Raw genomic sequence first — 17,925 nt, 5'->3', positions numbered from 1 at the left:
AAAAAAAAAAGAGGGATCAGATTTCCAATCTAAAGCAAAGGAATGAAAATAACAGTGTTGGGAAAATTTCTGCCTGTGGCAGGGCTGAGATGGATGGTGTGAGGATGACGAGAGACCAGTCTGTGGTGAAATATGGATAGTTTGCTATCTTAGCCCATTGCACTGGGGATTATCATATGGTAGTGATTAAGTATAGTGCACTTCAGTATTTCTTGTGAAGTAAGATGAAGAATTGCAAGCCAGGTAAGAAAACAGATGAAGGAAAGGGTTGGTATTGAAAGGATGAGTGCTGCACGGAGGGACAGAACCACTGGGGTTTCCCCAGCGTCACTCCTGGGTCTTTGCCAGTAAAGCTGAGACAAAAAACAGAAGCACAGTAACTAAATTTGTTGAAGATGCAAAGGAAGTTGTTTTTTAATCATAGAAAGGGATCTTGTACAGGAAGATCTGGATGACCTTCAGGGTGGATAATTCTTAACAGCACAAGATACAAGGTTGTTCACTTGATGTATGTTAAACAGAGCAACAAGTAAAAGAGGTCAAGGAGTGTTCTCTTGGCCTGAAGACAAAGGGTTTGTGCACAATCCTGTTGCAGAGCCAAATGCTAGACTAGGAGAAAGGAAGAAGAGATTAGGAAGAGAGAAAGATTCCGTCATCCAGGTGAAATGACTGGGGCAGCTTTCATAATCCTATTCCTTGTAGTGAAATCTTTCAGAGCTGCTTGACTTGTGCAAATGCCCCACTATCACTTTATGTTTCACTCAAAAAATGGGATGCTAAGTCTCCTAGATGCCAAACACTGTAACACATGTCTCGTTTCATTGCTTTGTTTAATAGAGTGGGTAGTTCTGGATGTATTTTCAAAACATGCCTATGATAACTTAGCGTGTACAAGAGGGCAAAATCTCTCCCTGGTCCCCAGCTGGGGATCCTTTTGTGCTGCAAAGCATGAAAACTGATAACAACCTAGAGCATTTCAGGAGATTTTTTTTCAGTGCTGTGTGAGATAACCAGTTTAGCCTTGAACAGGTGCAGTTGGTCACTAGAACCGGTGCATCTGATGCAGGGCAGGGCTCTGCTCTGTTGCTTCACCTCCCTGGGGAGTACACTGCTCTAGGCTGAGGGTAGGGTTACACTGGCACTATCACCCAGCTGCTAATTTAGCCCTGTTCCAGCTCCACTGTTCTCTGCAGGTGTAAGGTCAGAGGCTGGCATTTCTCTCCAGCATAACCAATTTTAAGGTTTAAGGAGTCCAGAGATGGGCAGAGAGCTCAAAGATCCCATATATGCTTTGTACAAAGCCAACATAGGAAATGCTTTGTTGTTGGTTGGATGGTTGGGGGTTTTTGGGTTTTTGTTTTGTTTTTATTGTGGTTTTTTATTTGTTTTGGTTTGTTTTGTTTTCATTAGGTGAACAGTCTTAGTACTTATAAGAATTTTTCAAACTTTTTTTTTAGATCTTATTTGTGCATTGATTAGTATTGTACTTGCATTGTGTGTTTGGATTCCTTCTCTCCAAGAGGCCAATTTTCTGTTTGGGGTAAAATAAGCCATATCCTCATGTGCATTTATATTGATTTTTAGATGTGTTTCATATTTCTGCCCCTTCCCTCTTTACAGCTTCTCCTAGACCAACACAAAGTGATTCACAGTGCTTACTAATGTGAGAAATCAGGGTGTAATACTTTTATTCTGCTACTACAGCTCAGCTGGGGGACTAGTTATCTTTCCAAAGCACATGTGGGAGTTTTCAGCCCACCTGCCTATCATAGCTTCAGGGAATGAGTCCAAAAAGCATGAAGAACAGGCTGATGAATGATCTAGCTGTGTAACCTGCCTCTAGCATCACTGCCAATGTTGTCACACCGAGTCTGCATGGGCTGACGGGGTTTATTCCACAGCAAAGATTCTTCTGCATTCCCAGTTGAGGCATGAAAATAAGCATTGCCTTATGACTTTTGGATGTGCTGTGATAACTGTTGCTGCTGATTTTACTTGCAGAAGCACCTAATCATCTTTTAAAACTTGCAACCCATTAGCCACAAATGATATTCTAAGCAAGCAATCCTGTTGTAATTCCCCAAGCAAAATCACACATATTTACCCTCTGTGATGGTGGGTGTAACCTATGTGTAATTAACAGGCTGGGGAAGAATTCAATGTAGTAATTTCCTTTAATTTGGTAGCATGCACATGTGTATTTAGCAGTGTGGCCCTGGTGCTCTGACAATTAATTAATTCATTTGTTTGGCACGATGGAGAGAAGGCAACTGGTTGTGATTGCAATAAATAAAAACACCCTGCTGCTTCTGTTCAGAATTTGAGAACAATTTGCTTTTGTGTCTGGCTTGCATGTACAAGGGAATACTGACCTTTTTGGCAAATTTTTGTTTGACATTTTTACATCTCTAAAATTGCTTTAGTGTGTAAGGACAGCACAGTTTTGAAGTGTCTCCTATCTGTGTCATTTTAACCAAACAAGCATGCAAAAAAAATAACATGAAGCATTAAGGATGGTGCCAGAATGAGGTCCTTGGCTTTATAAATGCCATGGCTTGTCACTTTAGGAAAAAATATAATGAACTTACCATCCTGGAAACACAGCTAAACTACAGTAGCAGTGGCAGATTTGCATCATGATTAAAATTAGATAGAAAATGTTCTTACTCCTCACTTTCAGGCATTAGACTTGGCAGCAGACCTATTTAAATTGCAATGCAGGAGGAGGTGCCATTGTGCTACTTGGTTATTCCTTGAACTGTGTAGTTGTGAAAAGAACAAGGCATAAGTAGTCTCAGATGATTTACAGGTGATATTTTAGTAAAGTTAATGAGCTTTTATGAGAAAGTTATCCCTTTAGGACTGTTTTACCCATGACAAAACTGCAATTTGTTTATTAACTTCCTATATTGTGGTTATTATTCCAGGTCTCAGTTGAGGGACTGTGCCCTATTATTCTTGATATATACTCACTGGGAGACAGTCTGAGTGGTGGAGGCCTTAGAGGAATAAAGGAGATACAATCCTCATGGCAGAATAGATTTTTAATTTGGAATGAGTTTTCAAGATTGCACACAGAATCTGTGACAGAGCTAGGAGGCAAGCCTGGTCCTCAGGCAACTGCATTAAGCATGAAACTATTGCTTTTTTTAACTTTTGTGGAGACTGTCCAGAGTCTGTTGTTTCTTTTGGTAGTTGCTGATGCTTCAGTTAGGATTGATTTATCTTTTTCAAAAATTTCCCCCTTGAGGGCAACTGCTCCCCTAATTCATCTGTAAAAGGACAGGTATATGTTTGAGACATTTTTGCCCACACTGTCAAAAACAGGAATGCAGTTATAAAAATAATTGTTCTGTCTCCTGTCAGCCATCTCTGTACTGTGCAGGGGAACACAGAGCAGAATTCATCATCTAACCAGGGCTGTGCTGGCACATGTCTGTGCCCCTCTTGGTGACCCATGCTTATTGGTGTCCATCTCCCAGACAAGGTGCCACTTGCCCTTTAGATTGGAAACCTTCCCAAAAGGGAGATTGTGATCTCTGCAGGCCTTTCTGCAGTTCTGCACATCGGGACCTGCTCCAGCTCTGCCCCATCCCAAGTGGAAAGAGGAGCTGGTGCAAAGTGCATGTGCAGGACACAGAAAGGACTACACGAAGGGGACCTTGGAGGGAGCAGCTATTTGGACATTATGCTGCTTGTACATGTTTCTACAAGTGTTTTGGAGCTGTGAATAAACACTGTTTCGAAAAGGGAGTTATTTTCATGGGTTTTAAACTTTGCTGACCATTTTCAGTTGGGTTCATACACACAAGCCCTTCACCAACCCAAGGGAGAGCATATGTGCCTATGAGGTTTCCTTTCATCCAAATCATCCTGATGAAAGATGCTATTTTCCCCTAAAATTACTCCCATGGCAGCAACGCCCTTACCTAACTGGACTGACAGACATCAAGAGGCACCTTCACATGGAGGAGCTGCTGCCTGCTCCATCCCTCCTGGTTTGTGTTGAGTAATTGGGCAGAGAGGAGAAGGCATGCAGGGGGCTGAGGGCACATCCACCTTGGCCTTGGCTTAAGCATTCCCTGGTGACCTGAAACCCACTGCTGACTTCTGCCAGGAACAGAGCCCTTCACTCATAAGAAATGTCCCCAGCTAAAACAGCAGCCTTATACCCACAGAATGACTTTGTTCTTCCAAAAGGAAATAAACTCTCTGTGTAGCCCAGGCACGTGCAAATCCCACAGAGATTTTGGGTCAGCTTCTGTTAATTGTAAGGGGAGGAGAATTTAATCTTGATTTCTTTTTTTGTTTGTTTGTTTTTCTGGGTTCTTTTCTTCCCCTTTCTGGGTGAGCCTGCACAGTGCACACTGCTAGAAAGGCTGCACAGATCCCAAAAGGGATACAGCTGTTAGAAAGGTCATATCCCAGCTCAGGTAATTAGCAGGAGTGTCATCACTCTAAAATGGTTCCTCTATTTTTGGGGTAGGAGTTGCAATCCCACAGTTGTGGTTGTGGTGGGTGTCATGGAGGCCTGTCAGGCACTTGGGGACTTGTGTGCTGTGCTGAGTCACGTCATGGGATGGAGATTTAAGCAGTGTGGGTGGGTGCTTAAATTCGTGGGGAAGACTTTGGGGCACCGTGTTTTCTTAACCATGATCATTCATTGCCTTAAATAAATTCATTGCCAGTCATCTTTCATTTGTGCAGGGAAGGAAGAGGGGTGCGTGGCAAATAAAAGCAGTAACCAAAGTCCTGCATTATATGTGTGATAATAAGATGTATGCAGACCTTGAAATGTTTTTGTGAAATTCAGGCTGTCTTTAGGAGCAGGGGGCACCATGAGACCAGAGAGGTGGCATCCACACACCTGCATGTCAGTGGAGGCAGATGCTGGGGAAGGTGAACTCTGGCTAATCCACCCAGCAAACAGGAGCTGGCTCTGTTGAGACAAGTTCAAAAATCCTGGAGGCCTGAACTGAACTGAATTAATGGAGATTTTTCTTTTTTTTTCTTCCTTCTTCTCTCCTCCTCAGGTGGACGAAAGCTACTCAGCCGGCAGTCCTTCAAAAGGCCTTTTCTCAAAAGGGCTCCAGAACCGACCTTCCAGCCCCGTTTCTGCCCCTGTGAGATCCAAACACAGTCCTGGCTCACCCAAAACAGTGTTCCCCTTCCCCTACCAGGAGTCTCCCCCACGCTCCCCACGCCGAATGAGCTTCAGTGGGATCTTCAGGTCCTCCTCCAAAGAGTCTTCCCCCAATTCTAACCCGTCTACCTCTCCTGGGGGCATCAAGTTTTTCTCCAGATCAAGAAAAAGTAAGAAATTGCTCATGTTATTTCAGGAAGATACACGGTACCCCTGGGCTTGGCCCATTCTTTACCTGCGGTAGTGAAGTAAGTGCAGATGAGGCATGTGCTAATTGTTCATTATCTCTTTCACTGACCATGTGTTGTGGGTTTCTGACATGCTGGCCATGAGGTGTGACTTGGGCCATGGACACCTCAGGGGCACCTACACAGGGCTGAGGATGGAAATCACACTCCTGTGCTTTGCTTAGAAATCCTTTGTCCATGTTAGTGGGAGTTTTCTGGGTGGTTTCACCGAGGCTGGTTGGACATCAGTGCCAGGACTTGGGAACAGCTGGAGACATTGATGGGATGTGTGGTGGAGGTGGGCACTGACATGATGTCACTCAGGTGTCAAAGGTCTCTAGACCCCAAAGGGAATTTCAGATGTGTTTTTTAATTTATATTTATTTGCCCTATTGTAGGAAGGGCAAGTGACCTTTTCTGGATGGGAATAAATTATATTTGTTTCAGTCAAATGACCATGAAGGGGATATTTGAGCTCCTCTGCAAGAATATGAAAGGCATAGCAAACCTCCTTGGCTCAGAGCACTTTCCTATATACAGCTTTGCTAAGATTTTAGCTCTTCAGCAGCCTGTGTGCTGTTAACACACAGCTAGAACCCAGAAATGAGCAGGATTGAGAATGTGCTTCCATTTTAAAATTTTCTTACTGAATGAAGTTTCCCAGTGCTGGTCAACAAACCAAACCTGGTCTGCATGTGGGTTTAGTGGCTGTGGGAAGGGAGCAGAGTTACAGTGGAAAGAGAGGAATAATATCTTGCTGGATTGTCAGACCACAGTGAGTTTTCAGTCTGTGAACAGAAGAAATAATGAAAAATTGTTGGCAAATCTTCTGTGACAATGTAGGTACAGAATTGGTCATGCCTATACCTGTGTTGGGCTGTGTACTTCCTGCAATATATTGATAGTTTTCAGTGATTTTAAATAGTAGAGAAGGACCTTATAATTTTTCTTTATGAGAATTTCTCTTAAAATCATTGACTTTAATCAGAACAGGTAATTTAATAATGTCTTGTGCACAAGAACACAGCAATACAAACCCATGCAGGATTTTTCTCTTTGTCTATCAGAAGTGCTGCTGAAGGTTAATTGAAATGGTATCTTTTCCAGTCCTTGCTTCTCTCTAAAACACCATCAGGAGGTTGAAAGTAGGAGTCAGTGTTTCTGAAAGACTCAGAGAAGGCTCTAAACATCTATTCAAGGACATTTGTTCATCCCTGCTTGAAGTTCAAGAATGCTTTTTATGCTCCCCTCTTGTTAAAACTTCACAATAATTAAAATCCATTCAAGCTCTCCTTGCTAGTCCACAGAGGTTTAAATATGGCCTTTAAATATTGGCAGTATTCTGCTGATGGAGTATGCAGAAAAGGGCTCTCTGCTGCATGAATAGCAGCAATTTAGACTGCAGAGTAAAGCCATCCTGGGACTTTGTAATCAACTTATCTAAGCAGCCAGCACTATTTAAGTCCTAGCTAGGTACAACAGAATATTAAATTAAGGAATCTTCCAGGAGTCAGCAAAATCCTTTTGATAAGGTCACACCACTGCCTCAGGAACAGGCTTGGAATGGGGCCATGCTATATTTGAGCTAACAGAAAATATCCATGACCCTGCAGCTCCAGGAGTATTGCAGGAATTACACTGGGCTTGGGTGCTTGTGGTCTTTTGTTCTTAAGGCAAGAGAGACAGCCTCTTGGAAAGGGTGTGCTGATTTTAATTGGTGTTTAAATTGATAACTCTTCTCTTTCCACAACTTTTTGAAAAATAGAACATTTCTTATCATGCTTTCACAGCATTTAGGTGTCTTACAGTGAATCTAATGCAGACACCTACCCTTCACTGCCATGTTAAAGTAGATTTTATTCAGGATGTACTAAACAAGGGACAGAAATGAATTACACTCTTAGAGTTTACTATATTTAATTAACTTTGATAGGATTTTATTTAGCAAAACCCTTTCAGGACTTCCAGAAAAGTATGGGCTAACATTTCTGCTGTATTATTATATTTTTACAAGCAATACTTCTGCATTCTGCTACTTTGCAAATAGAGTAACCCCATGTACTACAGAAGACTAAGCTAATTGGTTATGTGCTACTCAAAACAAGTTCTCTGTGGCTTGAAAAGCATTTCCTGAGAGACAAGACTTCTCAGACACTCCTCAGACCAGGCACCTCAGACTTTTGCAGAGATGCTGGGCTGAAGAGCTCAGAGAAAAGCTAAAACAGCACATGGCTCCACATTTCTAAAGGTGCTTAAATGCTTCACTGCTCAAAATTGCCACAAACTATGTGATTAAAATCCCATTTTCTCAAGCAGCTTGGGATACCTGTGTTAAAATTGAATAGGACTCAGGTTGTTTTATCAGTTCTCAAAGTGTGAGTGCATTGAGATCAGCTGGGCTTGCTGTGTTTGCCTGTCTTTACATCCCTGCTGGTGCTGGATTAATTGCATTAAAATGAAAATTAACTCTTTGTTGGACTGCACTCTGAGGATCACCAGCAGGGCAAGGGAAGTCATCCTCCCCCTTTGCTTGGCACTAGTGAGACACATCAGCAGTGCTGGGTCCAGCTGTGGGCTCCCCAGTACAAGAAAGATGGGGACATAGCAGTCCAGCAAAGGGCCATCACATTGGGGCTGCAGCATGTGGTGTGGGGGGAAGGATAAAAAGGAGGAGAAGACCTTTGTGCTGTCTTCAGCTTCCTAATGGGGTTATGACAAGACAGTGTCAGGCCCTTCAGGGATGTGCAGAGAAAGTGCAGGAGTCAGTGAGGGAAATGACAGGAACGTGTAGGAAAAAATGTTCTTGGAGGGTCTGGTGTGGCAGCAGGGGTCCAGATGAGCTGTGAAATTACTGCCCTGGCAGATTTTAATAAATTGACTCGACTAGGCTCTGAGCATCCCAGTTTAACATTGCTTTGAGCAGGGATCAGACCAGAGATCTGCAGATGTCCCTCCCAGCTGTGGCTCTTCTGGGAAACTCTGTACTGGAGTCTTCCCTTTGAGTTTATGGCAAATCTGTGTTTTATCCAGGCAATCAGCAATTAAAAAAAAAATATAAAAAAAAAAAAAAAGAAAGCATCAGATAAAAGTTCCCAGGGACCTGGGGTTTGTTTTTGTCCTGCACTTTATCTAAGTCTGTGCTGCACTCCTTTCCTGTCACCATGAGCAGTATGTGAGGGAAAGTAGGTGCAGTCTTCAGTCTTTGTTTCAAATAACATACCCTGTCTCCCCTTCACTTCCTCCTCCCACACATAGTTCAAAACATAGACTAACCTGTTACTCTGCATTTTCCTTGTTTTTCTTGGAAGCAACTTCTTCCGAGCTTGTTTTCATTTTAAAGACTATGTGTGGTATTCACAGTGCTTGCTTTCCCATGTAGTTGCTCTTTTCCCAGCTAAGTTATTTTGCTTTTTGAATATACACAGTTTAGGAAGAGCTAGGGTAGGACAATGTCAAACTAGAAAGTGATTTGCAGATGTGAAACTTAAAATACTTTCCACTTCAGGCTGGGAGTTTAAAGGTTTTGCTCATCTTGTGCTTTCAGCAATATCCAAGAGCTCATCTTTGTGCCTCTTCCCTTTGGTTACCCCAGTTCAGTATCTGGTCATAACCCCACAGCTCTGATCTGACAAAATATTTTCCTTGAAAGAAAAAATACCTTCCCACAACATATACTTGGCTGCCAGCCACTTCAGGTAGTTCATAAATACAGCTTTGAAGCAGTAAACTTCTGTTTGGGGCTTCATATTCATCATCCCACCTTAGCAAAAAATCTCCTTCAGGTCTCTCTGGGAGAGGCTCTGCAGTGACCTTTTTGGATGAGGTGTGTGCTTGGCCACTGGTGCAGCCCCTTCACTTTGAGAAGCTCTCTGCAGAAAAATCAGTACCACCAGCAACAGCGTGGGCACATGAGCAGCCATGGAACATTAAAATAATTACATTTTAAGTGGATCTGAGTTCATTAGTATGACCTGTAGCTTGCAGTAGGCATGTACAGAACTGACACTGATTTCACAGAGTTTCTTCAGGGACAGCAGGAGGAAAGGGTGAGTGAAGAGGTGCAAGTTGAAGTTTGAGATGTCATGAAAAGTGATTTCAAAATTGGCATTATGAAACTGCTTCCCAGTTTGTTTTAGGTGGCTCAAAACTGCATGAACTGCTCTCATGAGGCACAAGTTGGGATCTGCTGCTCCAAGACATCCTTGAGGCCTGGCTGCAGTGGGAAGGCACTTCCCATGTGTGTCACTTTTGTGAGAGGTGTAATGCCAAGAGAAGGCACTAACACACCTCAGTAAAGCAAACTGAGGTGATCCAAAGTAAACACAAGAGGATGATCTGCACTGGGAAGAAACACAGGAGATGACACTTTTCTTGCATGAGCTCTCCCTGCACAGGCAGAACGCGTAGAAATGAAAACAACCTTATTTCACCCACTGGAAATCAGGGAGCAACCCTGCAGATAGGCTAAAATCAAGCACCCTGAATATTTTACTAAAAGTAGATGGTTGTATGAAATTTAAGTCATTAAAATGTAGCTTTTCTGATGGGTCTGAGTGCTTCATTTGAAGAACATCTGAGCACTTTCCAGTGCTGCTTCCCCATCTGAAACAATTGGTTAAAGTAACAGCAATACTCATGACACATTAGTGATGCTGTCAGTTTTACCAGCAAAGGAAACCAATTAAAAGGTTTCCATTGACCTAAAGCTTTAAGTTGTGGCACATGGGATCAAAAGATTAATTTATCTCAGAATTAAAAGCTGGTTATGGAATATTGAATTGAAAATTACACAGCTTTGAAACACCTTGATGCTGGTGGTCAGATTTGAGTCATGAATGGTGAATTTTCACTGCACTTGAGAAAGGAAATGTTTTTAATACAAAGTTTTAGTGTTCTGCTTCCTCTTAATACTTTTTCTCCTTCTGAATGTCAATACTATTAACTGTGGTGCCAAAAGTAATCCATAAGGAAGATTCTTGGTGCTCCCACAATAATGATCCAGATGGTATATTTTTCAAAAGACTGTGAGAAGCAAGACAGCATGGTTGTCATTTACCTTATTCATTCTAGTAATTTATTTCCTTGTAGAACATCTCGTGGTTAGATGATGCCCTCTGTGAGAAAAACCTATGACTGTACTAATTTCTACCCATAGATGGAGCAAGTAGCTCTCATTTGCAGTAACCCAGGGAAGAAATTGGGAAAACCCTGCCACACTGCTGCCAGATTGTGCCTTGAAGGTCTTTGGACTGTGGCTGATCTCTGCTAAAATTTTTCTTCAAGCATTAGACTGAAGTTCATTCCCTCCCAGGATTTTACTCTGTATTTGTGGTATTTAGGTGACAGGTTTCAGAAAAGAGGGTTTAGCCCAGGACAGGCTTTTGTGTAGGGCTGGCTGCTGGACAGAGACATTTTATCTTCCCTTTCCTCAAGCTATTTCTCACCATTACTCTTCAGGAATGTTTTCCTGCAGAATGTCACCATGCAATGGGATGTCTTTCCTCATGCCAGCTGGTGCAATCTACATTATGATTTTTCTTTGCTAAATCAATGCATTCCTCCCATGGTCTTGGAGCCTCCCAGCCTTCAGACAACAACTGCAGAGACCCATCAGTTCCAGTCTGCACCAGGACTCTGAACAGCTGAGGCCACTCCATTTCCAGTTCTTCTCCCATGTTGAATGGGCAGGCAGGTGGGATGCAGAGGGAAAGGGCAGGAGGCAGCTTTCATTTGTGGCTGTGAATACCATGCAGGACAAGGGGAGCAAGCTGGGGAAGGACAGGGCTGCTTGGTCCAGGTCCACCTTGGGAGGATGGTGTAGACTCTTCCACAGTTATCCCATAAAACCTGGAAAAAGGAAAAAAGCTGTTTGTCTCACTTTATTCTCCAGTTCTGGTGTGCAAGGACACCTAATCATCCTTTCTCAAGCTTGCTTTGCCCTCAGAGGCAGACAAGGGGACCAATATTGTTAATTTTGGTCTCATCTACAGTAGAAAAATGACTTTTTGCAGACAAAATGTGTCAGCATTGCTGCAGCTAAGCTGGTGCTGCACACATGGCCAAAGACCAGACACATTCAGCACCATTTCTCCTCCAGTTACTGATTGCTGCTGTCAGCAGCAGATGATTTGTCTGGTTAAAACGTGCCTATGGTGATTGTGCTTAGTTTATTTGGAGATGTCTTTCTATGTGCTTCCCTTTTCACCTTAGTTTTCCATGGTCAGTGCTGTCTGCATGGGGGGAGTATGACCAGTTTGCTTTTATATTCCTCCCCTCTCTGTTGAGGCAAGAAACGTTTTTTGGATTGTCTTAAATTACTAATGATTAAAATGCAAACATTAAAAAAAGAAAAAAAGGAAATAAAGAAAGAAAAAAAGAAAAAGGAATTTTTTTTAGTCTCTGACTTTCATCTGTAGAATATGGGACAGATCTGTGACCAGATTCATCCCCATTTTCTGTCTCTTTAGTGAGGTTTCAGATATGGAGCATACTACAAATAATCAAACCTTTTAATAACAACCAAATTATTATTTCTTGTGATGTGTGGACAAGACTTTAGTTTTATATTTGCTCTTTTAGAGACTGCTGCTGGCGTGAAGGGGAAATAGAAACTGCAATCTGAACATCTCCAAAGGCTGATGAACTGCTGCTCTTTGTGTCTTTTGATAAAAAACCTCTCTGAAGGGCATTCCCGAGGTGCAGGTGACTTTTCCACACAGGCAGCAATGTAAGCAATAGTCAAGCTAAAGAGAGTGCTTTGCTGTCTTAAGCTGTCTATGATTACAGGAAATAATTTGGAAATAAATTGTGGTGGAACTTTTGGTGGTCATGGGCTGTTTATATTTAATTATCTGTGTTTTACAAATCTGAGAATATATGTAGGAGCAGACTTTCAACTATATTTATGTGTCCATTTTCATCAATCATTTCAGAATTTGGCCCCTAAGCAAGTATTTGTTTATAAGTGCAGGAGAAATCCTATTTATTTTAGCAGGTTTGTTCACACATTTAGAAGTACATTGCTTTTACTGATTCTAAGTCAATACTTGTCATAATTCCACTGAAAAAGTATTATGTATCTAAGGTTTTTTGCTATGTGGCTGGAGCCTAGAGGAGTAATAATGACTTAAGGTATGAATCCGAGTTTTAGAGATATTATGGGATTTCAGCTTCTTATATAAAGTGGTTGGAAAATACCTCAAAAATGGACTGAATAAATGATAAATGTTGACTCAATTGGTTTTATGATTTGGAAAAATATGTAATGAAAGATCACAAGGCAGAAAAATTATTGGATTAAGGAATAGTGTGTGTAGTAGAGTGGGTTAAATCCCAGGCTCAGGCCAGCTCCTATGTAGCCCTTCTTGGGTGAGTGAGTTATGACTGGGCTTGATCTGATTTTAAAAGTAAAATAAGCTCTATAAAAATGATGGTAAATCTCTGTGCATTGTGAGAGTCAAAAGGGCAAGGAGCTGATCACTATCATGTCTCAATTTATGGGCTTTGTGGAAATGAGCCTTGGCTTTTTTCAGCCTTTGGGGCCGTGAAAACATCTTGAAGGAGAGTCCTGCTGATAACCACTGATTTGACTGACAGGGTTTTAAAGACTTCACACAGACTCTTCTACTTGCCTGCAAGCTTTCCTAGATTTGTTTCCTGTTTTCACATCTACATTTTCCTGTTGACCATAAAGCCAGGCAAAGGTAACGTTCCCATTTGTGTGGGAAGTAACCACAGGCAGGAATCACTGCATTGTCACATCTGAGCTGGTATAAACCATCACATGAGCTTCCAGCAGCTGCTTTAGCAACTCCTCACTTCCAGCAGTCACAAACTGGGCAAGGAGAGCCTGGATCATCTCTTTGGATCTGCTCAGGGGCTGGAACACCTTCAAGTCGTGTAGTGATCATCTGACAGTGGAGTTGTCATTAGCCCATTTGATCTGTACAGCAAACTTAGAAGCAGGTTGGTTGTTACTGGGAGAAGGAAATGTGGAAAAGCAGACTAAAAAGTATAAAGCTCTGTATGGTGCCAGGTTTAGGAATTTTCCCCCATTGCCCATAGTAAGTCAAATAAATATCAGTGTCAATTAGGATATCTAGGAAGAAGTCTTTTGTCCTTGCAGTTTGACAGAGTTGAAACTGCTATGGAAATGGTGTAATTCCAACCTATGTCACTGATCTAATTCCTGTTCTCCTGGATGTGTGTAGTGCAGCTGAATCTTTCCATGCTGCTTTCTCTTTGACCAAAGTGAGCTCATGTTTCCTTTGTCAAAGCCAAGGAGAACAGAGATGCCACTTTTTAAAATTAATTAGTCCAGGATTTTCTAGCCCAGTGAGTTAATTGATTTGGGGTTTATTGTGAGTAGAAGAATAAACACATAAGTTGGAAGGCTCGAAGTCATGTTCTTAATTTAAAATGACAGGCAAAGTCTTCTACTCATGTCAGAAAACAGGTCTTGGGTCTAATTTTTGGACAGTGATCTATGAACGGTTCCCATCCATTTGAACCTTTCAATAAATTTGTTTGAAAATCCATCAAAACTTCTGACAAGCTTCCCTGGCACAGTGTGGGATGTACTGAATGAAGGGCAGCACTGTGCAAAGGATCCAATTCAGGCTTATAAAAGTATTTTGTTACTCACAGACACTCACATGAATGTTAGCCAGAGGTCCATGCTCCCCAGATTTTGCACCGTTTTGTGATTTGCCCTCTCTGTGCTGTGCCAGTGTTGTATGAAGTGGTTTGTACTGCTAAGTGGGTGTGTGTGGATGCTCTACAAAAAAAGTGCAAAAGGTGGGCAGGGAGATGAGGATTTGTGGGGGTACAGTGCAAAGCTGGAGTAAGCAAAAATGTTGTAGTGAATGTCATTTTGAGAGTAATACCCTGAGTAGAAAACTTTCTGAAGGGAAGATTTTAGGCAGTAGAGTCATCTCTGATTATCCATCTCTGGCAATAATCTGTAATTGATATTCTCACACAGTGCTTCTGCTTTGGTATGCTTGGGTATTAGAATTTGTTATTCTGCTGAACAGCTAAACCAGTGTATCTACAGAGCACTGCTGAAAGATCCAAATGTCAGAAATTAGCTGATTTATGACAGTCCTAAAACCAGCAGTGATGACTGCTAAATAACAAACCTAAAGCCAGCAGAGAGCTTACAAAGGTTCCTATGCCTGGGATCTCTAAGAGGGATCAGTAGACTTAACCACCCTTCCACCAGGAAAGACTGGTTCTAGAGAGGGCACCAAGTATTAATGAAATTCAGTTTTAAATAAGAAGAAATAAGTTATCTTATTTTAGTTTTAAACAAAAAAAACAAAAAAGGTTTTGGACTGTTAGGTTTTGATTTGTTGTTGTTTAGGATATTTTTCTATATAAACTTTCTGTTATGCCCTTTTCTTTTGCAGAGTATTTGAACATTCTTCTGTATCTTAAAAAAAGTTCTAGTCTTAGATGATGAAAATATTAATGTGTGTAGTTGATAAGTGAAACAAGTACTCAGAGCTTTTGATGATCAACCATCAAAGCACCTCAGTTCTTCAGTTAAATTATTCTGAAGCTTGCCTTGGGTTTCCTGTAAGCACACTTTATTGGTTGGCAGCTGTGGTGGCTTGCTTTGTAGTTTGCTTCTTGCAGCATCTCCTGCTGTTTACGGCTCTCTGAGCCCCAAATGTGAGTGAGTGCAGGGTTGGGAGCTCTGTGTGGGTGTGTGACACGGCACTGCGGTGACAGGAGCGTGGGAGCGGCTGTGCCAGACAGTGCCACACTGTGCCAGCCCGGACTGCACCTCCCTGGCAGCTCCTAGAGCCTTGTGAAACATAGGTGCCCTCCTGTGGGCATCCCCCTGCTTCTCCCTCTCCTGTGGGGAGCCTGGATTGCCTTGCCTGCCTGGAAATGCTTTAGGGTTTGAGCTAAGAACCTTTGACTACACTTGCTGCTGTTTTGTTGCTTTTTTTTTTTTTTTTTCCCCACTTCAAAACCAATTAAAACATCAGGGACTAAAAGAATCCCTCACTCCAGTCTGTAATTTCAGCAGTTGTTCAGGAAATCAGCTTCTCCTCCCCTTATCCCAGGAGAGTTTGACATTGCCCTCAGGTCAGGATATGACACTCCATATCAACGTAGACATTTAATTGTGTTGATAAATGCATGGACCTTAATGCAATTAATTTTTGGCTGGGGAACATATGTGGAGGTAAGCCATTAATCAAATATTCTTCAACCAACACTGTTATTTGTGAGTACAGATCATTTCATTTCAAGGTCACTGTGAAAGTATCTGCTTTATTGCCTGCCTGACCTGGGCAGAAGGTCTGGTGTCAGATTTGTTTGTTTAACCTCAGTATAAGGTTTCCATAGCTCTTCATGTTCACAGTCTTTCCATGAAGCTGTTTAATGGTGAGAGAACTGCACTTGGCAACCTGAGCTGCAGCTCCAACAGGATGATGCTGTTTGCAGTAAAGCCTTTGCTTCAATTCCTCTTTCACACTGACATGCCCCAGAGCACTGAGCATCCAGAGGCCAAAACTGGCTTTAATCCATGCAAAATAGAGGTCCATGCACATCTAAACTCCACAAAGGTCAAGACTTTCTGGAGGGAAGGTGAAAGAATTTCACGTGAGTTAATGCTTAATACAGGATCAAGAGTAGCTACAGATGGCAAATAGTGCCTGAGTGATTTATTCTGTGTTTAGCATCTCTGTTAGTGCTGCCTCTTTAGTATGTGGTAGAGAAGGGGTGAGTTTGGCCATGTTCAGTGCATCTTGAAGGATTTCTGAAAGACAAGAAGCACCAGTGGCAGCTGAAACAAGTACCTAGGTAATGGAAATGGGGTTTTGGCAAAGTAGTCCTCAGCAATGCAGCACCAGCCTAAACTTGTTCAGGAGTGTGAACCTCAAAAATGAATGAGCAGTTAGCTGGGTTTTTTAATCTTTTAGAAGTATTGCCTCTTGCAGCAAAGCTGTTTAAAACGTGTTTCTACCTCTGTGAAGATAAATTTTGCTCTGTTGTGTGCAGTTAAATTCATTGGATTTACTATGTCTGACTTTTTCAGTGACACAGGTAAAGATTTGATGATTGGGCTCTGAACCCAGTGGAACAATTTCCAAATGTGGATGCCTGAAATTAGTAGTAAATCCTCGCTGATCCATCTAAATCAGTTGATCTGAAGAAAAAAGCAAAAATCTCCTTAAAACAAAACAAAACTCAAAAAAACCAACCAAACAAAAAACAAATTAAAACAAACAAAAACCAAAACAGACAAAAAACTAGAACCAAGCCAAACCAAACAACAACAGAAAAAATCCAGCAAGAAAACCCAAAAACATTTTGGATAACTTCAGCAATATTTGTTCATCCCCTCTGTGAAGGTGGTGAACAATAAATAATAGTTTCCTACATGGTAAACTATGTGTTGGGTTTTGTCCTTAAAAGCCAGAGGAAAACTCTTACTTCTAATGCAATCAAAGGGATAAATAGTAAGTAATGAGGAGTACTGCTGATCTGACATCTCGTATGTTTGCTGGTGTTCACAGAAATCTTTCAAACAAATGGAGGGGATTAATGCAAACCCATTTGTACAGCTGTCTAGACTTTGTTGGATCAGAAGCCCAGTCTGCAGAAAAATAGGTGGATTATCAACAAATTCTTACTAGTGGCAAGGGAAAATAGGTAGGGACAGATGTTCTAAATTTAGAGAAATTGTCCAAGGCACAGCTGTGGAGTGACAGATTTGGGCATTGTTGCAGATGTTAAGAACATTTTTCTTTTTCCCTGTTTGTTGTAGAAACAAAGACCAAAAAAGAAGCTGAGATTTAGCATTTTTCTCAATTTCATTGATGCATATAATAAATAGCCATGCCTTTGAGGTTCCTTTGTGCTGGGCTACATTCCCTTGAAGTTTGTTTAAGTGGAGGACTTATGCTTTGATATTATCCAGGCCACTGGAGTGAAGAATGTGTAAAAAATACTAGAATATGAAAATGCAAATAAGAAATAACATGTCGTATTTCTGTGTGTTATATGGAACTTCTCCATGTAGCAATAGGCACACATATCTGTGCTGTCAGATAAATCCTGAAAGATAAGGCTGTCCTGATTTTTGGGTTGTATGGGGGGGTTGTGTGGAGCTTCTGTGCAAGGGAGATGTCATCAAGGGCTTCTGCCCCATGCTGATGTGTTGCTTTTTTATTTAACCACTGAATTCAGGGGTGAGGAAGAGAGTTGAATCTCAGATATTTTTTAAGGGAGAAAGCCCCACCAGACAAGATTGGTGGCTACCTTGGGATTGTTCCCACCCTCAGAGAATGGTGCTGGAGGAGCACGTGGCTTTTTCAGAGGGTGACATTTGGGGTGAGGCTCCTCATTATGTGTGGCTGTGCCAGTGGCTGGAGAAGCTGTGGGTGGCTGCAGTCTCCTCAGTGACCCAGGAGAGGTTGTGCAGCATCCAGGAAGCCACAAGTTAGAGCAGAGGGGATTGAAAACCCTTTGGAAACTGGCCTTAGGTCAGCTCTTGTTCCAGCCATAGTTTCTTGGCATGGGTTTTGTTATTAA

At 41.8% G+C, this 17,925-nt stretch overlaps 1 protein-coding gene across 2 annotated transcripts in view; it reads left to right on the top strand.

Annotated features, from left to right (window-relative positions):
* Window positions 1-17,925, top strand: part of PRKAG2 (protein kinase AMP-activated non-catalytic subunit gamma 2) — a 209,367-nt gene that overhangs the window by 71,847 nt on the left and 119,595 nt on the right. For both annotated transcript variants that reach the window (XM_015653492.3, XM_015653503.3), the window contains exon 3: window positions 5,034-5,313. In XM_015653492.3, the coding sequence (XP_015508978.1) occupies window positions 5,034-5,313 (280 nt within the window). The remainder of the gene's footprint in view (window positions 1-5,033; window positions 5,314-17,925) is intronic.

Source organism: Parus major, chromosome 2 (assembly GCF_001522545.3).
Source record: "Parus major isolate Abel chromosome 2, Parus_major1.1, whole genome shotgun sequence".
Lineage (NCBI taxonomy): Eukaryota > Metazoa > Chordata > Aves > Passeriformes > Paridae > Parus > Parus major.
The sequence above is the reverse complement of the archived record's forward strand: the minus strand, read 5'-3'. Positions and strand labels throughout refer to the sequence as shown.